Here is a 23,558-nt window from a genome sequence, read left to right as displayed (position 1 = left end):
TAAAATCCCAAGGTGCACTATGGCATGACTCCCACGTGCATTAATAAACGAAAGCGATCGTATCATATCAATAAAAACAAGTGGAGATTTCAAAACCTGAATACCGTTCCTATTCATTAATACGGTAAGTTGATAAAACGATACAGTTATAGCTACATTTCGGAAAAAGGAAAAAGCAGTGCTACAGGCTACGGCGCAACGGCGTAGCGTGGCGTAGCAGTCGTAGACTCTGGAGAAACTATTACAGTTTATTTTTATATCGAGTAACTGTCACATAAAATGTTTGTACCTAGACTTTTTAACCGACTTCAAGATTTCAAAGGAGGAGGTTCTCAATTCGGTTGTATGTTTTTTTTTGGTTTTTTTTTTTAATGTTTGTTACTCCATAACTCCGTCATTTCTGGACCGATTTTGAAAATTCTTTTTTTGATTGTAAGTATATACATACAGATTGGTCCCGTTTTTGTCAAAAAGCAGTTCTGATGATGGGATCCATGAGGAATCGAGGGAACTCCTCAAATGTTAAAGGCATACATATAGTGATTTTAGTATTTTCATCAACATATCAAGCACTTACATTTAAAAAAGTGACATTTGATGAAGTGGAACTGCTGATGATGATCAGAACGGAACTCTTCAATGACGCATAGTTCACGTTTGGCGATTTGTCCTCTTCGTTATGTTTGTTAAGCAAGTTAGGTTTTCAAGAAACATTTTTGTCAAGCTCGAGTTCTGATGATGGGATCCATGAGAAATCGAGGGAACTCCTCAAATATGAAAGGCATACATATAGTGATTTTTGTATTTTTATAAACAAATCCAGCACTTACATTTTAAAAAGTGACATTTGATGAAATGGAACTGCTGATGATGATCAGAACGGAACTCTTCAATGACGCATAGTTCACGTTTGGCGATTTGTCCTCTTCGTTATGTTTGTTAAGCAAGTTAGGTTTTCAAGAAACATTTTTGTCAAGCTCGAGTTCTGATGATGGGATCCATGAGGAATCGAGGGAACTCCTCAAATGTGAAAGGCATACATATAGCGATTTTTGTATTTATATCAACAAATCCAGCATTTCCATTTTAAAAAGTGACATTTGATGAAGTGGAACTGCTGATGATGATCAGAATGGAACTGTTTAATGACGCATAGTTTACGTTTGGCGATTTGTCCACTTCTTTATGTTTGTTAAGCAACTTAAGTTTTTAAGACATATTTTTGTCAAGCTCGAGTTCTGATGATGAGACCTACGAGGAACCGAGGGAACTCCTCAAATGTGAAAGGCATACATATGGTGATTTTTGTATTTTCATCAACAAATCCAGCATTTACATTTAAAAAAGTGACATTTGATGAAGTGGAACTGCTGATGATGATCAGAATGGAACTATTCAATGACACATAGTTCACGTTTGGCGATTTGTTCTTTTCCTTATGGACCCAAACCCAAACTTGGACCCGGACTCGGGTCTGAACATGGACCCCAACTCGGACCTGGACCCGGACCGAACTCTGACCCAAACCTGGACCCGGACAGCCGGACACGGACCCGGACTCGGATCCGGACCCAGACCCGGACCCGGAAATGCTACTAGAAAAGTGGGTTTGGTGGGTGGGTGTGTTTTGAACTGCGATTCTCACAGAACAGAACTGCTATCAGAAAAGTAGGTTAGGTTAGGTTAGAGCTGTGACCCTTACAGAAACGAAATGCTACCAGAAAAGTAGGTTAGGTTAGGTATTAGAACTGCGACCCTTACAAAAACGAAATGCTACTAGAAAAGTGGGTCGGTTTACCTCCTTTTCTACATAATTAGGCAAAAGATGCTGTCTTTTTCATTTCATTGTCTGGAATCTAAGAATGCTTTCAGCGGCATCCCCCATTGAAGTCGGTTTTTTTTTCTTAAAAATTATTTTATGTTTAGCGCATTAATTTATGTAGAAATGTATTATTTAAATAGGTAACAAAAATACGGTAAAACATATTTCTTCATTTTTAGGGTTCCGTACCCAAGGGGTAAAAACGGGACCCTATTACTAAGACTCCACTGTCCGTCTGTCTGTCTGTCTGTCTGTCTGTCTGTCTGTCACCAGGCTGTATCTCTTGAACCGTGATAGCTAGACAGTTGAGATTTTCACAGATGATGTATGTATTTCTGTTGCCGCTATAACAATAAACACTAAAAAGCACGGAACCCTCGGTGGGCGAGTCCGACTCGCACTTGTCCTTGTCCGGTTCTTATTTATTTATTAAGCCAAACAAAAGAGACTTGAAATAACTATAATAGGTCCCTATAATCGGGACCGGGAGGATGGCCTTAGCCTCTGGACAAACCTTATGCAGGTAGTAAAGTTTAGGGAATTACCGACTTCTAAGCAAAGTTATAAGTAATTTTATAAAAGCTGCCTCGAGAAGATTTAAACACATAATACATTAAAACAAGTTTTAAAAACATTTTGTAGTCACAGTAAATTTAGCGCCATCTATCGACACATGATTAAAACTAAAAATGAGTATGCATATAAAAAAAAATATATATATATATATACATAGTTAGGGTCGGTTGCACCAGTTTGTCATCGTTCGCTAAATTTTATTGTATGGAAAGTTTCATAGTAAACCGCCGCGCCGCAAGTTTGGTGCAACCTTACGAAGTAACTAGTTAATAATCTGTGCTCCCGTGCCTCCAGATACACTATCGAACATGCGCCGGACCGCACCAACGCTACGTCACACCGTCTGTAAACACTATCAACCACGGCAATGTAGTTGATGAGATAACAAAAATGAGGGAACAGTGCTTTAAAGACGCGGATTTCCAAAGATATTTATGCAAAAAGTGGCTTATTTTGTCTCAAGCCCTTCATTTACCTCTAAAGAAGCGACTAAACGATTCCAATACCCTTCAATTTAGCTTCAATTTCAGTTTGCATCCACACCACCGGATTAAAAAAATTCAGGTCAGATTGAGCGAAAAATTGTAACGTCTGGATTGCTTAACGTAACAGACTACCGCACCAAACCGCGATCTTGGTGCGGTGAGACTGTGGGTGCGGCGCACATATCGATAGTGTGTAAGGTTGTTGCCGTACGTGCGTTAAAGACGCAGCTATAAGTTTGAGCGAGAAAGGGATATTTTGACCGCACGAAGGGACCGGTGCGGTAGTGCGACCTTTAAGACGTGTAAACCAGTTAAATTATTTACCACAGACAAAGCAAAAAGCATCACGACCGACGCGCTATGCGAGATGTCAGTTTGCTTCGCAAATTAAAATTGCTAAATTAAATTGCGAATACTACCGGGGAAGAGTAAATACCATTTTACAACTTGATAAGTGGAAATTTAGGTCCGAGGAGGATAATAATTATCCATTCTTATTCCAGATGCAATTTGAAACTAGATAAAAATGGATCAACAATTCTCATTGTCTTGGAACAACTTTCATGGAAACCTAACAAAAGGATTCGCTGGCTTATTAGGAAACGGTGAATTTGTGGATGTGACTATTGCGGTAGACGGCCATTTACTACAGGCACACAAAGTAATTTTATCGATATGTTCGCCTTACTTCAAGAAGATGTTCCAAGTAAATCCGTGTCAACATCCAATTAGTAAGTTTAATTTTATTTATGGACAAACTGTGTATTCAAAGCAGTGTTTCTCGGTCGAGTGTTTTATTTACTTTTTCAATTATGATAGCTTTAATTCAATTGAGATGTGTTGCAGTTGTCTTGAGGGATGTTACACACAAAGCCATGAGGGATTTGTTACAATTTATGTACAATGGAGAAGTCAGTGTAAAGCGAGAAGATCTCACTAGCTTTTTAGGCACAGCAGAAGTTTTGCAAATTAAAGGATTGACCAATAAAGAGGTAAGTTTTTATCTTTAAATATAGGTCCAATACAAACCAATTGTAGAGTTAACAATGGGTATAGGATGCATCAATTATTTCCACATGAAAAAAGAATGTATTTAACTTCCTATGTTTTAAATTGTATATGTAAGTTGCTTAAAAATTTGCAATCCAGTATAAATTACTTGGTGGTTGAATTGAGCTAAATTTGTCAATTTTATGTAAAACCTGTGACTAATATTATGGTCCAATCCAGCTAATCTGATGATGGAGGCTGAAGATGGCCAGAGGAACTTAAGGAACTGATAAAATAATGCAACTTCATTGTGTTTGGGCTCCATAGAATTATCTCAAGTTTCAATAATGAGATTTTTATTGGACTGTATTTTCTTTTTAAGGAATTCTCTTTAAAAAAACTTATCAAAAAGCTCTTTTAATTTATTAAACAATAAGATTAATAAGCCTTCTTAGAATCCATTGAATGCAACACACTAAGATTTATTTGTTTCAGAGGGTTTCCCGATAATACAGATACATTTTTGAATAACCGAGATGGTTACCATCTCCTTTAAACAATACTTATGATCAGTAATAAAACTTTTTATACCATAAACTAGGAAAAGTAATGATTAGTAATTTCATATATTATTACTTTTCAGACTGATGAAGAAGACAATGAGAGAGAACAAAACTTATCTATACATGATAATGAATTACCCAGCTCCACTCCTGAGCCCGAGCCATGTCCTACAGAATCTTTTGAAAACACTAGAAGTGAGGAAACTTCCCAAAATGATGTGCAGGATATTTTTAAACAACAACAATTTATAGATAAACTCCAGAGGCTAAGCAGTTTGAAAAGGAAATCTGAAGAGTTTCTTCAAAAAAATTACTACACAGATGTGCTTAATGTAGAGAAGAGACCCAAAACTAAAGAAAAACAAAACATTCATCTGCATTCTAATAACTATGATAATATAAGAAATATGTATGATGTACCAGTAGATGCCACATCACCTTTCAGCACACATATAATCCGAACAATAAAAGATGTCAATGACAAAAGTAAGGAATCTGAAAGTGCACTAGATCTTAAAACTGAATGTGATGACAGTGACATCATAGTCACTGACCCAGCAATTTGCAACGATCCAAAGAATTATGATGGATCTCTGGAAGGACAAAAGGATTTATCAATGGGACTAGATTACCACTCTCCACAAGATAGTAAGTAATATAACATTTTATATATTTCTAAAGTATCTGTAAGTTAGACACATTTATTTTTATGCTACTGTTTAAGAACCATATAATCATAATGGTTGTTTTGGTAATTTTTAAGTTATGCTTACCTACTAATGCTTGTTTGTTTATTTATTGGTGTCTCAAGAATTGGGACATCCAGGATTGTGTTGAAAATGCAATCATTTTTATTTTCACCAACATTATGCCATTTTTTTTGCAATGCCTTCATACTGTGAAAACACGATGGCATTTTCAACATTACTGTATAACTGCTGAAATAATTTATGTTTTGCAAATGTTGTAATGAAAATGCCCATCGTGATTTCAGATTGTCCCAGTCTGAACTCACTATTCATCGATCTAAAAAACTTAGTAAATGGTAAAGTGGCTAACAACATGTTGAGAACTAACCCACATGAAGATTACCCGAGCCACAGAGCAGAACATCGACTGGTAACCATACCACAAAAAGAAGATGGCAAAAAGAAGTACCCCCAGAGATCTTGCAGACTATGCTGGAAAATCGGAAAAAGGCGTGATACCAGATTTATGTGTAGTGCCTGTGAACTACCATTTTGCAAATCGCCATGTTTTGAAATACATTATAATGATATACTCAAAGTATCACAGTTGCAAGGAGACTATTATGCACCATAGGCATCAACACATATTTTTACTTTTATATTTTACATTATTAGAACTCTAAAGAGATGTCTTAATTATGTAGTTTAAAGTTTAAGAGATATTTGTAATGATTTTAGTGATACTCTAATTGAGAAATATAATTGAATCATAGATTCTAAACAATTCTGATTTCTGGGACCAAGAAATCCAGTAAGGAGATCATTCGGAAAAGTCTTTTGATAAGATCAATGTTTATTCTTAATCATGTTAGGTTTTAAAATATTTAATTATAACATAATTGACATATACAAAAATAGAAAACAATGTTTTCTCCAGAAGTACCTAACTATGAAGCACAATAAAATTATTGACAATTAACTGTGATAGTGAGCTTTTTCAGCTCTCAAGTGCCAATTACACTAAGAATGTAAAATTAAAAAAGCATTGTAATGTGCAAGGAAATTGTTACAATCTTCCAATATGCATTTATTTGTATGAAAATTCATACTGTGCCATTGTTTCTGCCATCTCAAAAATACGTCAAAGACTTAATTGCTCATATTCTAGTCTAATGATTATTTATTGAAAATAAGCTCCCCAATCGTTTGCCTTATGTCAAGAATAATTTTGACAATAAGGTGATTTGGTTTAATCTTAGTATATTCTTATCTTAAATCTATGATCTCTACGTTATATGAACATTGACTCGTGTTTTGTGACTGAAATAAGATTCACATTCCTACTATTTGAAGTGATTGGTTTGGCATTGTCAGGTGACCAGTATGTAAACCTTCATTATCAGCGAGTCGGAGAGCAGGCTTGTGATGTTATGATATCTACATTATTATTTTTATCAATGTGTGGTTTTGTATTCTGTGTGGTTTGAAATTAAGTAAATGTATTTTTATATCCATTTTCTACAAATAAAACTTATAAACGACAACTCGTCTATGTTATTATTGCGATCACAAGAATTCCATAATGCTTATATGCTGTCTTGATACAATGCTTTATTTTATTAGTTTGTTAGTTAAACATTTATTCCTATTTATTATTACAGGTGCCCTGTCGCTGGTTGTGAACGATACGTGCGAAAATCAACAGTTACCAGTGAGGTATAAATACATATACAGCCGAAAAGGACATAAACAGTTAGTACATATGAACTTTGTGTATACAAAACACTCAACAACACATGGTAAAACGTCGTGGAGGTGCGTCCAGTACTTCTCACTAAATCGATGTCCAGCCACTGTTGAAACTATAGACACTATGATATATGCCGTCAACCATCAGCATAACCATGAGGATTGTTATGAGAAATTATCGAAGAACAGCATTTATGAAATGAACGTGTTGCCGAAATAAGTTAATTGTTGTATGTCTCCTGTTTCAAACATGTGTGAAGTTGTGTATAACAGTATCTACAAATCTCATCATTAAGATCAAAGGCTAACTAGGAGGATGATGTTATGTGGACATTCGTAATGTACTTACTGAACACTAGTGGACACATCTGACGCATTTGATACGTAACCTAAATATTTGATAAAATTACGAAGTTCCTAAAATTATTTATTTTCTATAACACTAACTATATTATATAGTTACAAGTTTTGTACTTATAAATATCTTAAGAGTATCTCCCATAGAATGTCTAGTCAAGGATAGATATTTAATTCTTACCGTAAAATTGACATGAATAAGAAGGAAAAAAAACAATATATAATATACACGATTTAAAATCTTTCGTTTATTTACATAGTTTAATAAACATTTCTTCATCTTCGACATTTAAACTACAGCCGAGTCGCGTGTTTAGTGCTTGGTGCAGATTGAACTGCTAGCATTGCTGCTTGTCTTTTTCTTGGTCTGTGTTTTTTATTAAATCCCACATCTGGAATAAAAATAAAATAGTTTATCTCTATCCAAGTATCCACTAAAGTAATAAAGTATGGACCCTAGGCACACAAAGAATTTCGTAAGATGACCCGCCATTTCCTATCCATCGCACACGCATAATTCTATTGATTTACAGCTCACAGTGGCATTGAGAATAGTACTTATATTGTGCAACGTGGGGGGTAAGTGAAATACTGTACGAGAGTCTATGGCTGGAGTGAATTAAAGACTCGAGTAACAATGTTCTTACCCCCGGAATTAAACACGAATGTTTTTCATCACACTTGCGAAGAAAAAACTAAATTTTAAGCGAAATCCTTCTTAAATACGGTGACATTTCAAACATTCGTCCGCCATATTGAAATTTTTTGGTAGTTTAGGCATCGAAGGCACAGACCCATCGACATTCAGCCACAATTGAAAATTGTGTCAATATAAATTTAAACTGCTATTACATTTAATCAAATTAAATATCTTTAAGAGGCCGTAGTCGATTTTGGAGCAAAAATTTTAAATTGATAGATTTAGTCGTTGAAATTAAACACGTTTTGTTACGTAATATCTAAATAACAAGTATTGGTTTCTATTAGCACGTTTTCTCATCTTGCTTTTTAATACTGAGGTCGCGAGCGTGCGTCACCGGTTATATATGAAGAGAAGGGGCAGTTTTTAAAAATTCAACAAAAAATTATGGTGGTAAATTATACAAATTGATGTATAAGAATAGTTTCAGCAAATGTTGTAGATTGTTCAAGTATCCAAATTACGTTGAAATTAAGTCGATTTTCAGAGAAATTGTAACTTGTTTTGAAGTAATTTCTGGAGAAAACTGAATTCGTTTAACTTTCATGTCCTCGAACTCTAAGTCATATAACAAAAATGTAATCTGATAAAGGTCAAGTACCGAATATGTGTAATACAAATTTACCATTTTAGCAGTCCAAACTTTACGAAATTTACAAATAAGAGCGACAAAATCAGTGCTTTACGCGCGTTTACCTAAACGTCCTTCAGAAAAAAAAAACATTACTAATTTAGTGAGCCTGTTTTCAAAAAATTGATCTGATAAAAGGCAAGATAAGAAGACGTGCTAATAGAAACCAGTACTTGTTATTTCAATTTGGTAACAAAAGGTGTACAATTTCATCGACGAAATCTATTAATTTTACATTTTTGCGACTAAAATCGACACCGGCCTCTGAAGCATAAACAAAAATAATAATTTATGACCGTTAGTATTTTCAAAGTAAAACTCATTTAAACTTACTTGATTCGTATAAATTAGTGCTCACGAGTGAGTAATAGCTTTTTTTTCACAATTTATAACTCCCGCCTTTGTCCTAACTGTACCGAAGGATAAACAAAATAATAATAAAGCAGCAATTTAGACATCTAAAATGCTCCTTAGCTATAGGTACCTTTATTACATTTTATCGGAGTGATTCCTTTAGAGGTAAATTAAATCCAAATAGGTACTTACGAATATCGACATCGGGCTTCTCTTTCAATCCGAAGGACCTTGCAGCAGCGTCAAGGTCTAAGGTTAACAAGTTGAACACGTGTTTTAGTTTTCTGACTTCAAAAGATCTAATGTAGCCTTCCATCGCGTCTACAGCTAACTTGTGGAAATTGGGATCGCTAAACGCTGCGTCCAACTAAAAATAAACAAAGTTTGGTTATGAAGAGTCAGCAGCAGAGGGCCTACCACGAACACCGAAGTTCGCAAATAGGGTGTTCTCCTAACAATTCTTTTGGTTCTCAAAACGATTTGCTGATATGGAATTTAACTGAAACATTACACAGTGACGTCACGGTCAACTCACCTACTTTTTATATTTCTATCCGATTTTTAAAATAGAACTTGTGTTCAATAACAACTGCTATTTCTGTTTTTCTAATAATTATCTGGTGCTTATTTTCATGCATGGTGTGAATTTATTTTAAATACAGTCAAATACCCTATTGCGGGCATCTTTCTCTTTATTCCAATTAAGGCATAATTAGAGTGACAGAGAAAGATGCCCGCAATTTGCGAACTTCTGTGTTCGGGGTTATTCCCATTAGTTACCCCCAAACCGAGTTGGTGAAATTACCAGTAGTTACCACCAACTCAGTTTAGTTCGATTTTGTGGTAACTACTGGGTTTTTTTTTCAGTAGTTACCACTGGTAAAAGGTGGGAAAAAAATCCCAGTAGTTACCACTGGTAACTAATGGGAATAACCCGGTGTTCGCGGTAGGCCCTCTGAATAGCCTACGCGGACGAGGTGTAAGGTACATCAGTTAAAATCTAGGATGTACCTTTGGCTGTAAGTTATAATAGCGATTCCACGATTCGAACTTGTCCATGAAAATTTTAGCGTCTTGTAAATAATCAACAAAATCTCTTTCTTCTGGCCGCAATAACAAGACTGCGTTCCCGGCAGCTCCTATGCCTCTTGCGGTTCTTCCAACTCTATGTATGTATTCCTGGAACATTAATAAATACGACGTTTAACCTTTTCGACGTCGTGTCAAACACAAAAGCTGTCACTCTGCCGCCACGTCACCGTCACCGAAGTGTCAAAACTGAAATTGAACTTTATTCACATGCACGTAGGTCTATGTTGCTCTGTGGTCTTTCACCGATTAATCCGTCTTTGGCGTTGGACCTGCCGTGCCGATATATACGTAATTGGCGTCCAAAAGGTTAATGAAAAATAGTATGAGCAACGCTGACCGACGCGAACGCATGCGACGGATTTTCCCTATAATGGCACCCGCGCCAGCTCGCGGACGCCCTTTAAATCGGCTTTGTAGTTTATATGCTACAGTACAGTGAACATATGGCCAATATAGCCACCGACATACCGTCATTTAATAAGCTTTCCCATAGTCAGGTAAATACAGAATTACATATGCGGCGTGCTTGGGACGAATGCTTCAGACCTACAATTTAAATACAAGGCTAAAATAGATTTTACTTACATTTGTGTCAGCTGGAGGATCAAACTGGACAATCCAATCAACTGCAGGTATATCCAAACCACGGGCTGCTAGGTCAGTGCAAAATAATGCCACATTCTTGGCATTATAGAAATTTGTTATGGTTGCTGTCCTGTCAGCTTGGTTCATTTTTCCCTAAAACATAAGACAAAGCCCCTATTTGATAACACACTTTTACTCAGCTTTACTCTGTATATTTGTGGTGTTTAAACGCAACCCCATCAAGTTTGGGCTCATTAGTAAGGTCCGAGGAAGAGCAGAATGTACAGTCACTACAGTTAGTAAGTGTGTAGGTATAACAAAATAATAGTTATTTGTTATACAAGGGTGCAAAGTTGTATTTTACCCGCGAGTGTGGAATTGAAACACGAGCAAGCGAAAGGATTCTATACTTGAACCACGAGCGAAGCGAGTGGTTCTAAAAGAGAATCCTGAGCGTAGCGAGTGTTTTAACACACGAGAAGTAAAATACATTTGCACCCGTGTGTAACACAAAACTTTTCCCCTCACTATAGCGAGGAAAGTGCAACATCCACAGGCGTTAGATCATCTTCATCAACGGGAATCACTCATTTTTTTACGATATTATAACAAAAAACTCTCGAAATTCTGTACTTTTACGTGAGAAGTTTTAAAGCAAAATTTTTGTTGTCAATGTTGACATTTCTGACGTATGAAATGTCAATGATGCGTTTTGAAATTACATCGACTTAACTTGTGCGTTCAGAATTATATTTAACATAATTATTAAAAAACAAACGTTTATTATGGAATTTTAAGGTTTATGACTTAAGATCATTAAATAAAGCTAAATCTGGTATTTTTTATTAAATTTTCAAATCATTTATCTAATGATAATTAATATCGAACGAACCATTATTATGAGCGTTTTACGTTTTGTTATCTGTCAAGCTACTTAAACACGCTCTATCCAAGGTCAAATTACTTTCCCCACTAGTGGATAAAATGCGTTTTTCCCCGCTTGTTTTAAAGGATAAAAGACGGCTTTCCGAGCTAGTGAGGGGAAAATATTATATCTTATTTACAATTAATTAATTATTTTGCTCCTATTCATTATTTCAATTAAAAACTTTATTTTCTAGCAACTAGTGGCCCATAGATAAATACTTTAAAACTAGCATACTATTACAAAAATATATATATGTTAAAGCTAAAACTAAACACAGATAATGATAGCTTCACTCCAATATATTTTGAGCTAACAGGCAGGATCCCTGAAGTCGACGAGTTGTCAACGAGGAGTCCCCCTGAGTTGACGCAATTAAACTCTTGATTGAATTCGCCTATCTGCTAACAGTGCTAGCATTCAATAAAATTGTCTGTGATACCAGAGGCAAGTAAATAGAGATTACTGACAATTCAATACAATGTCGCGTCGTAATTGTTGTGGATAGCGCTGTACGTGTGCAACTACCACCTATTAAAAAAATATTTTAGACATGGAAATGGGGTTGGCCGGTCGAAGTATTTAGCAGATAGCGATAGCGCCAGCATAGCTTGCCCTGTCAATAGTGTCAATCCCCAGAATTGTGTCAAATTTTTGTTTTTTTAATGGAATTTTATGCCCTGGATGCCAGCCCTTTAAAGCAGGGGTCGGCAACAGGCGGCCTGCGAACCTCTCACTTGCGGCCCGCGAGCCTCCTGGGCTATTTTGTATATAATTTTGACAAACGACAATACCTGATAAAGTCATAAATATTAACAAAGTGCGGCCCGCGTCAATTTCGTTAACTACTATGTGGCCCTTGGCTGCTAAAAGGTTGCCGACCCCTGCTTTAAAGTAACAGCACATTATATTTTAACCTTTTCAAAGAACTCGCTAGATAGATAGCACTGCGCTTTAATATCCATAACCTAAAACACACTTCTACATTTACTTGCATCTATTCAAATGTAGTATTAATTATGATTACTTACATGAATACACAATACTGCAATTTGACAATATTTACTAAAGAATTCATGGTGGAAAATAACAGACTTACAGCTGGAGAAAAACACCATTACTTTAAAAGATACTGTTTTCTTCAATAATTTATGTAACCAGTGTAATCTATATTCTGTCTCGCATATTGCATATCTGTAACAAGAATTTAAAGAGTTCATTTCTAAAACTGGTTCTATAAGCACGTAACTATAAAATTAAAAATCCCCTACTTATGTCAAAAAATGTCTTGCACTATTTAGAAAAAGAGGTGCGACCTACTCTTCAAACTGCTGGATCATTTTATAGGGTTCCGTAGCCAAATGGCAAAAAACGGAACCCTTATGGATTGGTCATGTCTGTCTGTCGGTCTGTCCGTCCGTATGTCACTGTAATTTTTTTCCGAAACTATAAGAACTATACTGTTGAAACTTGGTAAGTAGATGTATTCTTCTGTGAACCGCATTAAGATTTTCACACAAAAATAGAAAAAAAAAACAATAAATTTTGGGGGTTCCCCATACATAGAACTGAAACTCAATTTTTTTTTTTTTCATTAAACCCATACGTCTGGGTTCAAAAATGATATTGAGGTTTCTAATAATATAATTTTTTTCTAAACTGAATAGTTTGCGCGAGTGACACTTCCAAAGTGGTAAAATGTGTGTCCCCCTCCTGTAACTTCTAAAATAAGAGAATGATAAAACTAAAAAAATATATGATGTACATTACCATGCAAACTTCGACCGAAAATTGGTTTCAACGAGATCTTGTAAGTAAGTAGTTTTTTTTAATACGTCATAAATCGTAAACCGTAATTTACCTTTCACTCACGTTTCACATAAAAAATACATTGTTTAAATTGTGTAATGTACGGAACCCTCGGTGCGCGAGTCGCACTTGGCCGGTTTTTATCAATCAAGCTAAGATCCACCGCAAGGAAACTCGCTTTCACATAAAAAAACCACATCGAAATCGGATCCTCCGTTTGAGAGCTACGACGCCACAGACAGACATTGGCGTCAAAAGTACCTATAACACCCCTCTTTTGGTGTCGGGGGTTAAAAAGCAAATAATATATTAGCTTAAACTTGCGGAAATAATAAATATTATAGGACATTTTTACACAAATTGTCTAAGCCCCACGGTAAGCTCAAGAAGGCTTGTGTTGTGGGCACGTGGGTACTCAGCCAACGATAGGTATATATAATACTAGCGACCTGCCCCGGCTTCGCACGGGTGCAATGCTGATGTATTATACATATAAATCTTCCTCTTGAATCACTCTTATAAAAACATAAAAATCCGTTGCGTAGTTTTAAACATCTAAGCATAGGCACAGACATGGGGACAGACAGACCGCAGGAAGCGACTTTGTTTTATACTATGTAGTGATAAATACTTACATACATAGAAAACAACCATGACTCAGGAACAAATATCTGCGTCATCACACAAATAAATGTCCTTACCGGGATTCGAACCCGGGACCATAGGCAGGGTCACTACCCACTAGGCCAGACCGGTCGTCGCTGCTGCTAAAACAATTTTAAAATCGCTGTGTAGACCGCCAATTAAAGTTAAAAACGTCACATAAGTATACATAGTTACTTACCCCTGTTTTAATCCTTCAACTGTTGCTCTTGTATTATCTTCACTCATGTTAATGGATTGGACATCATCTTTCATGGCCGACTTTATCAAAGCTTGTGTGGTTTCTGCCTCTGTAGCACTGAATAACATTGTTTGTCTTATTCCTGAAACCAAAAATATAAATTAATTTTTAACAAGCAGAAACTGCGAACTGCGAAATTTAAAAGTGGAAAAATTACTGCCTTGATACTTTGAAATCACCAAAGGCAGTATTTTTTCCACCTTTAAATTTATTCTAAGCTTAATAGCATCGTTCGCAGACGTTTCTGCCCGTTAATAAATAATTTAGAATGGGTAGCACATCGTAACTGGTGAATTTCCTTCTTCTTCAGTCGGTCCCTCAATGCTGAGGATTGTGACATCAGGTTCCTCCATAGGCTTCTATTCTTCGCCAAGCGCATGTCCTCGTGCAGTTTTAATTGCATAAGTGCAGTGATTTGAGCACACCATCTAGTAGGAGGGCCCTGAGGTCTGGTCACGGTCTGGTGCCTTAAACTTTACCCGTCATTATAACATTCTCCAGGCTATCCGAGGAGCGACGTGAGAGGTGTCCGAAGTATATGAGTATATTAGGTCCCGGCATATTGTTGACAACCGGCGTTTCCTATATATTTCCTATATGACTTGAAACTCAGGTGGCCGTTTAAGAAGTGTAACGCTCTTACCGTAGATGTCGCTAGGGTCCCCTAGACCCATACAGCGGAAAGATTTGCTGACTATGGATGAGCTCTTGGTGGCCCAGTTGGCAGAGGGCTGGAGTATCGATCCAGAGGCCGTGAGTTCAAGTCTAACCCAAGGCAGTAATTTTTCCACTTAAATTTACCAAAAACATTTTTTTTTTATCTGTAGCAGGAGGGAGTAGGCTGTTTCTTATATAGGGGAGCCAGGGGAGGAAGGGGTCAAAAACTGGCAAAAATAATGGAATAGCGCCTTAGATATTCCAAAGTAAAGCTAGCATAGTATAGCCCCTGTAAAAACTGCCACTAATAAAACAATAAAGCCACTATAACACATAGTCTAACCCTTTGAACGCCACGCATATCGCGTGAGGCGCGTCGTCGTGAACCTTATTGGAATGCACGAAGGTTGATATTGAGATTCAAAGGGTTAGAAAACTACTTCATAATTTATATTATAATAAGTACATATGATATGATGTAGATTCCCATAACTCCCAATGTGAAGATGAAAATAAACTATTACTACAATGGATAAAAAGACCTAGGCTGGAGAGGAAGGTCTATCAGACTATCACAAAACATGACATAAACCTTATTAAGCTTACTGAGGAACTACAATTTAAATAAATTTGTTCAGATATTATGCATTGTTTGCACTTACTTGGCAACCTGCCAATAATTTGTTTCAAATCCTCTTCAAACCCATACTGGAATATTTTATCAGCTTCATCCAAGACCAAGCAGTTAACATGTGTATAGTCAAACTCTTTTGTGCGCATATGGTCAAATAATCTGCCTGGAGTAGCCACTACTATATGAACACCTGCAATTTTGATAATGAGCAAATTTTATTACAAACACAATTAAAATTTTATTGCATAGGTACACAATTTCAGGTATATAATATACATGTTTGTTTTAATAATGTATACTATACTATTAGGGTTCCGTACCCAGAGGGTAAAAATGGGACCCTATTACTAAGACTCCGCTATTTGTCCGTCTGTCACCAGGCTGTATCTCATGAACCGTGATAGCTAGACAGTTGAAATTTTCACAGATAATTTATTTCTGTTGCCGCTATAGGGAATGCAAAATAACCGATAACCGAGTATCGGTTTTGCTTCGGTTAAAACTCGAACTTGAAACCGAAAATCGGTTAAAAACCGAGTAATTCTCTAGGGTCCTAGCTAAACTGGTTGTTCAATACTAACGCTATGGAATGTCCAACTTAGCTAGAACCACTAACTAAATGGCTCAAAAATCACGAAGCGTGACAGTACGTGTCAGTCAGCTGCAGAGAAAACGTACCCCCCCTGCATAAAAGTTTGTATTTAATGGTGCTAAGCTAATAGTATTGCTGACTGTACATTGGTGACACTGAACCATTACAGAAAGACATTTAATAGTAGTTTATGTGACTGCTACAATATGAAAGGCATTCAAAATCAAATACGAGTGTAGGTTTATGAAATGAACGAAGTGAGTTCCAGAAAAAAGATCACACGAGTGTTTGTTCGCTAATCATGTATACAGTTACATACACCATAAGTACACGTCATTAAGGAGTTAGGAGTCACATGGGGAGAATCCCTCTGGGAACTGCTGCATCCGCGCCGCCGCGCGAACACTACATTTGGATATACAAATAATAGTATTTTTCTACTCGTCGAGTATAATCTGTGTATTACAACTTAACATGCAACACTACAACCTTACTCTTTTCAACGTTGGATAGTCTATGGCACTTCCGACTCAAGCATAAGAATTTTATCGATACGGTTTAGTCAATTATAAAAATTTTGAAAATAGAATTTCATACATTTCGATAAAATGTTTCTTGTTTAAGGAGACTCGATTCAATGCCAATTAGCCTACTTAAACACGCTGCTGCGTCGCATCTGCTTTGTGATTGGTTGGCCAACAAAAACATTGTGTTTATGTTTATGTTGTAGTAGAAATAATTGCTTCATAAGTCAGAAACGCACATGTGACACCCTTCATATAGCAACATCCATACCCTACGAAAACCGCTTAGCGTTGCCAGGCCTCCTTCACTCGCTCAAGGCCACGCGCTATATGCCTACCGCTCGGCGTATCGTCGATGATACAACCGACAGAGGGCCGCCGAACGCCCGCCCGAGCGCTCGCACCGCACGTTTCCCGCGCCTACGCTTCGAAATGCCGAAACCACGTAATTATTGTGCAGTAGATGAGTGTAAAAGTCAAAAAACAAAGGAAAATTTGTCGTCTTTTCATTTCCGAGAGACGAAGAAAGGTGAGTAGTGTTTTAAATCTATCTTTATGAATTTTGTCACCATTTATTTCTTTGAACATAAGTAGGTAAATCGTAAATTAAGGAGTTTTTTTAGTCAGGTTGTTTTTATATTTGATTGACTAATAAAAAATATGGTTGATTCGCAACATTCGTTTTATTACAATAATAACATAAGTAACAGTATAACCCTAGCGCATTCTTTACGATGACGCGTTGGCACGTGACTCGCACGGCGAGCAAGGCAGTCTCGACTCTTTGTGCGCGTACTTATGGTACATTTCTTCTCGTCCTGAGCAGCAGGTATTATTATTAAGATTTTGTAGGCTATTATAGCGTAGGTATTTTCGCTTTAGTATGGGAATGATGTATCTGTTACGTAGTAACTATTTATTAATCTGTGGCGTTGCTTGTTAGTCTCCATAGGCTACGGTGGCCAAAATTGAGAAAAAACTGTCTTAAAACTGAATTTAGCAAGGAGCAGGTACCAGGGCCTCATGAGTTACGAGGAGGTGTCGTTGACCAACCCGCCGGGGGCGCCGGGCCCGGCGGCCGTGCCGCGAGGTATCGCGGGCTGCGGCAGCTCGCGTATCTTAGCTGTATACTTTTGGTTTGTTTACTTATATGATTCTACTAGTTGAAAGTATTATTTTTTTGTCTCGTAGAAAAAGTATTGTATACAATAGTGATATAATCAAGCTTTTCAATCTCGTACCTTAACTTAAGCAACTCAGCAAGCTTCGTTGCTTAAACACGGTACTCGACTGAAAAGCTCTCTATTATATCACGATTGTATAAAGATAATTTATTTGTCAAACATGAGTAAAGTAATATGGAGATGTTATTTATACTGTACAAAGTAGTCCTTCATGTTTTGCCTCTCGGCGTACAAAATATAGTTTACCTAAATACCTATCTATAATATATTTATACAACAGTAACAGTCTAACCTGTGGTCATGAATTAAAATTACATATATAACAATAATTAACTAATGTACATTGGACTTATAATACACGTGGAATTCACCCGATGGAGTCACCAGGAATCAAATTGACCACCTAGCCATTGGCACAAAATATCGCTCGTCGCTGCTCAATGTCCGTAACCGCCGCGGCGCGGATATTGACAGTGATCACCACCCTGGTGGTGGCCAAAGTGCGGCTCAAAGTAGCCGTAGCTCGACGCACCACCACATACGGAGGCAAGTCCTAGGTTGGAATCCCCAGGGAAAGAGAAAACGGTGCTGTGTAAAGCAGACCTGGCGACAGACCATTATTGCAGAGGCGTAGGCTATTGGAAAGACTTGGAGCGAACTCAAGCACGAAGATTAAGACCGATCCAGATGGCGGCGCACAGTGGGCGCCCTCTGGCCCATCTAGGGGACATAGGACATTAAGTCTAGTAAGTCAAGGAGTTAGGAGTTCCGTTCTGAGCTTTATCAACAGGGCTACTTCATCGAAGACCCTTTTTGAGTTCAAATGTTTGATTTGTTGATGAAAATATAAAACTCGCTATATTCATGCCTAAAAAAAATTATTTTCTATGGATTCCATCTCGAGCACTTTGGCATAAGAGGAAAGCTTCTACAATGGATAGGATCATTTCTAAGCGACAGAAAATTTAGAGTAGGTATCGCTGACAGTGTTTCTGACGAATTTGATGTCTGGAGCGGCGTCCCACAGGGATCGGTCATCTCAACCACAATGTTCAGCATATTTGTTACCGACTTACAAACCACCATCGAATCCAACTTCAGCTTCTTTGCAGATGACTCTAAGCTTTTTGTAAACCCCATGATAGACCATAGTAAACTACAGTCAGATTTGAACCGAATTAGGGACTGGTGCCTAGACTGGCTTATAAACCTCAACGAATCTAAATGCACAGTCCTCCACATGCACAACAAAAACCCAAAGTTGCCATACACTTTAAACAGCGTAGCGTTAGCAGGAACCATGACCCAACAAGACCTGGGAGTCATAGTGTCTAATGATCTCAAGTGGGAACCCCATATTTCACGAATAGTAAAAAAGGCTAACTCTATAATCTACATAATTAGAAAAGCTTTTCGTATCCTCACCACCGAAACAATGCTAAAGATATATAAGACCTACATAAGACCAATTCTGGAATATGGCTTTCAGATATGGAATCCATACTTCAAAAAAGATATTGACATGATCGAGCGAGTGCAGCGTAGATTCACTAAAATTCCCGCACAACTAAAGTCACTTTCATACGAAGAAAGATTAGTCAAGCTGGGCCTGACAACACTGCAAAAAAGGCGTGAACGCGGCGACTTGATCGAAACGTTCAAAATAATTAACGGATATTACGACTGTCCAGAACTAAGCGATCTGTTCGCTCGAAACTCAAACACGCGCACAAGAGGACACAACCTTAAACTAATAACAACAAAGCACAAAACAAATATCGGCAAACACTTTATTGCAAACCGAGTAGTAAAGGCTTGGAACAAATTACCCTCAGAAGTTGTGAACTCTGCAAGTGTTAATCAATTTAAAAATAGACTAGACAAACTATGCTAACTGTGCTAAGTGAACTATGATTTAGACGTACCAGCATCAGCTGCCTGTCTAAAATGAAATAATAATAATAATAATAATTACACCAAAGATTATGATAATAATGGGACTAATCTAAATAAAATCTTTCAAAACCGCTTTAGGTATTCATATACAATCGGTGGGTTTTTAATCAAGCTTTGGCAACTCTTTTTCCTGTCTCTTTCTACAATCAGGTAACCGCATAGTATGTGACGTTTCAAGCAACAGGTAAGTACATTGTCGCTTACCATAAGGACGAAAATTGCTTGTATCTTTAAACGAAAAACCTTCATAGCGTACTTATGGCAAGCGACAATGTAGTACCTTTTGCTTGAAAATTACACATACATACCTTAAATGAGATCGTAAATTATTGATTTGATACCTAGATGAGTTATTAAGTTTGATTTTCGATAAAAAATTAAAAACTCGAAACCGCGGTTTTTAACCAAAACCCACCTCGGTTTTGCATCGGTTAAAAACCGACGGTTAAACTCGATACTCGGTTTTTTCATTACTCGGTTGCATTCCCTACCGCTATAACAACAAATACTAAAACCAGAATAAAATCAATATTTAAGTGGGGCTCCCATACAACAAACGTGATTTTTTTGCCTTTTTTGAGCGTTATGGTACGGAACCCTTCGTGCGCGAGTCCGACTCGCACTTGGCCGGTTTTTTTATATTATTATAACATAGGCATAAGTTAATACAAACGATGCAATTACGGGTATAATTAAACTTGAGATCAGTTTATTCATTAGTCAACAGAGAATAATCTGTAATCTACCTGTTGATAATTCAGCACTCTGTTTCCTTCTGTTCTCGCCTCCTATGACCAAGCTTGATGTGATTGTGCTGTGATATGAGAGTAAGTCTTGCAGAACTGAATATGTCTGTGTAGCTAACTCTCTTGTGGGTGATATAATAATGCATAGGGTACCTACAATTATTTAAAAAAATATGTTTGTTAGACAAAACAAAACCATATGAGATGCAAGAAAGTTGTTTAAAAAAAAAGAATATATATTATAAAAAATATACTATACAAGGTGGAGAAAATTAATGGACCCTGAAGGGAAAGTGCCTTAAAACCTTAAGTTAGCTCATTTTACTTAAAGGAAACAAATCTTTTATTTTTAAAAAGAAACAAAACTGCATTCATAGTTTTTTTTTGTCTAAAAATATTCTTGAGTTCTAAATATTCCATTTTATGGATATTGTGTATGACAGACAAGTGTAAGACCTAATGTTTCTTGGAGAAATGTTATCATTAACATGAACTGTATCGACTAGTAGAATAAAATAGATGATGTTTATTTTTTGGAAGTTTTAGTCGGTTAGATTCCCGGGCGATTTTAAAAATCTTTCCCTTCAGGGCCCATCATTTTTCTCCACACTGTATAAAGAATACAGTAGGCGCTCGTAAATCGGGCACGTCCAGTAATCTGGCAATTTACACAGCCAAATGCCTGATTACAGAGCTTGCTTTGTTTGGTAGTGCCACGTGTTTGTTTGCGAGCTTTTATTTCCCACATAAATCCCTAATCTGTGAGGTCCAAAAATCTGGCAGGGGGAAAAAATTGGGTGCTGAATTACCGAGCGCCTACTATACTTACTTATATATATACAACTAAGTTTATTTCTTTGACAAATTATTTTTCATAGATCATTAAAAAATGGAGGAGGAGCCTTGGGGGAGGCCTATGTCCAGCAGTGGACGTCTATCGGCTGACATGATGATGATGATGATGATTTAAAAATGTAATTTTTTATTTTAAATTTGTCTCACCTGTGATTAGACTATCCATTAAGTGTTTACTTATAGATTCCACAACTGGAACCAGAAAAGCCAAAGTTTTTCCTGAACCAGTCTTTGCTGTAGCCACTACATCGCGACCATCTAGTGCTGTGGGTAGTACTTCTGCTTGTACTGCAGTCATGTGTTTAAAGCCCATATTTTTAATGGCTTTTAAAGTAGTTTTGGAGAGTTTATCCCTTAAGCTTTTAAATTTTGGACGTGTTTTTTCTTCAGACATGGTACCTTATTTTCACATGGATAATTAAAAGTTATGAAATACTTAAAGAACAACAATTCATTTCATTTGATATCTTCTTATTTTTTTGAAGTGAAAGGAATACAACAAACAAAACAAACAAGCACCACCACCAAAGAGTATATAACCACTACGTTTCACCACCACCATGTGCGTGACAGTGACACTGACAGTATTATTTTTTTTACAGTTAATACATGGTCCAAATCATAATAGACCTGTACCGCTGGCTATATTTTGACCCCTAGGTTATAAAAATATTAAAGTCAATTCTGTTTTCGCTTATGAATACTTTGTTAAGATGTTGATCTTACATTTTGTTTTGTGTCATATATATAATTTGCTTTTCTAGTAATTTGTTAATTTGTGGTAATTATTTTTTATTTTGAATTATTTTGGAGAAAAAAATATTCGAGAGAAAACATGTAACTGTGTTGCATTTAGGATAGTGTTTTTAGTGTGAAAACATACTTTGTGTCAATTACGTCCACTGCAATCTGATACTATGTCATAATATTCTAAATGACACAAAAAAAAAATTAGAGTTAAAAAAAATTACTTAGGTCGAATTTAATCGTTTAAATAGGTCCATTAAATGATTTTGTGTCTTATTAAGGCATAGCTTCATAAGATATTTGATGATTTTGTTGTAACAGGCTGTCACCGTTACAAAAGAATATTAAAGATATTAGAGTTTACATCTTATTAATTTGAAATGCGGGATAAATAAGATATATGAATTTGTGTCACTTGCATCCACTGCATAAACAAATATTACAAAAATATTATTTGCATTCAAACGAAGCTAGCGGGCGGTCTGAATGGGCAACGGAGGCCGTGCAGGGTGGGGCCGCGGCGTGACCTTGCCGTACGCAACGCATGTTTACTTCGCCTGTGCGCCAAATTAACGCAACTTATTCAACGAAGTTATACTACTACAAGCAAGTAAAGAATGCGTCGAATTATCTTTTACCTATTTAAAACTTATCGATATTGTACAATGTCACCATTATGCAAAAGAACTGTAAGTACATGTTTGATTTGCGAGCGAGCTGTCAACATTGCGCAGGGAAAGCTTAAAAATATCGCGTTTACGTGAACGCCACATACATTTGTGACAGTGATAGGGAAAAGGTACCACTAAAGTAAAATTTGGTTATTAATACCGTGACTTTCTTTCATTCTTTGATAAAATTCTACTTTGATAAAAAAATAGCTATTTATGCAACAAGTGCGGAAATCATCTTTACGCACGTGTATCATACAATGTTTTACTATGCATTGTGCTAGTAAATAAAAAACATATCATGGCAAATAAGTTTAATTATTAAAAGGAGTGTTTTAAATCGACACGAGTTGCGAATTACCTATTCGCACGTGTATCGTACGTTTTACAGTACATATGGCCCTTTAAACTTTCGACATATGCACGAAAAGTGCTGTTTTCCGCACTAGTGCGAGAAAGAAGCACCATATGTACTGTAAAAAAAAATTGAAAACAAAAGGCACTAGTGCGAAAAAGTAGTACTTTCCGCACGATATGGCTCCGTAGGAAACGCACTTTTCGAGCACATGCATTGTAAAAAAAATATAGGGCTGTATCTCCTAAACCATGCGTCGTAGCGCAAAAATAATAACATTTTCGTTCCCCTTTATGTAACCCTAAAGTAATACATGAAAAATACAACGAAAAAAAATCTTTATAGGGCTGTATCTCCTAAACCGTGCGTCGTAGCGCAAAAATAAACAAACGTTTCGGTCCCGCTT

The 23,558-nt window shown here is 36.6% G+C and overlaps 2 protein-coding genes across 4 annotated transcripts; one reads left to right on the top strand and one right to left on the bottom strand.

Annotated features, from left to right (window-relative positions):
* The first annotated feature begins 3,217 nt into the window (after positions 1–3,217).
* LOC134751774 (zinc finger and BTB domain-containing protein 43-like) lies at positions 3,218–7,431 on the top strand. Of its 2 annotated transcripts, none has more exons than XM_063687259.1 (5): positions 3,218–3,311; positions 3,387–3,614; positions 3,730–3,875; positions 4,517–5,084; positions 6,787–7,431. In XM_063687259.1, the coding sequence occupies exons 2-5, from the start codon at positions 3,410–3,412 to the stop codon at positions 7,092–7,094; spliced, it is 1,227 nt and encodes a 408-aa protein (XP_063543329.1). In that variant the 5' UTR covers positions 3,218–3,311; positions 3,387–3,409; the 3' UTR covers positions 7,095–7,431. The 2 variants fall into 2 exon arrangements, with proteins under 2 accessions (XP_063543329.1, XP_063543319.1); XM_063687249.1 differs by lacking the exon at positions 6,787–7,431 and adding an exon at positions 5,431–6,669.
* A 42-nt stretch (positions 7,432–7,473) lies between these two features.
* On the bottom strand, positions 7,474–21,931 carry LOC134751754 (probable ATP-dependent RNA helicase pitchoune). Of its 2 annotated transcripts, XM_063687205.1 has the most exons (9): positions 21,527–21,928; positions 20,525–20,677; positions 15,551–15,712; positions 14,172–14,313; positions 12,550–12,712; positions 10,594–10,746; positions 9,928–10,095; positions 9,109–9,283; positions 7,474–7,623 (listed from the first exon to the last, which is right to left on the bottom strand). In XM_063687205.1, the coding sequence occupies exons 1-9, from the start codon at positions 21,771–21,773 to the stop codon at positions 7,526–7,528; spliced, it is 1,461 nt and encodes a 486-aa protein (XP_063543275.1). In that variant the 5' UTR covers positions 21,774–21,928; the 3' UTR covers positions 7,474–7,525. The 2 variants fall into 2 exon arrangements, with proteins under 2 accessions (XP_063543275.1, XP_063543286.1); XM_063687216.1 differs by lacking the exon at positions 20,525–20,677 and having other exon boundaries at positions 21,527–21,931.
* Positions 21,932–23,558: the final 1,627 nt, after the last annotated feature.

Source organism: Cydia strobilella, chromosome 2 (genome assembly GCF_947568885.1).
Source record: "Cydia strobilella chromosome 2, ilCydStro3.1, whole genome shotgun sequence".
Taxonomy (NCBI): domain Eukaryota; kingdom Metazoa; phylum Arthropoda; class Insecta; order Lepidoptera; family Tortricidae; genus Cydia; species Cydia strobilella.
Note: the sequence above shows the minus strand (reverse complement) of the source record. Positions and strands in the feature narration are given on the sequence as shown.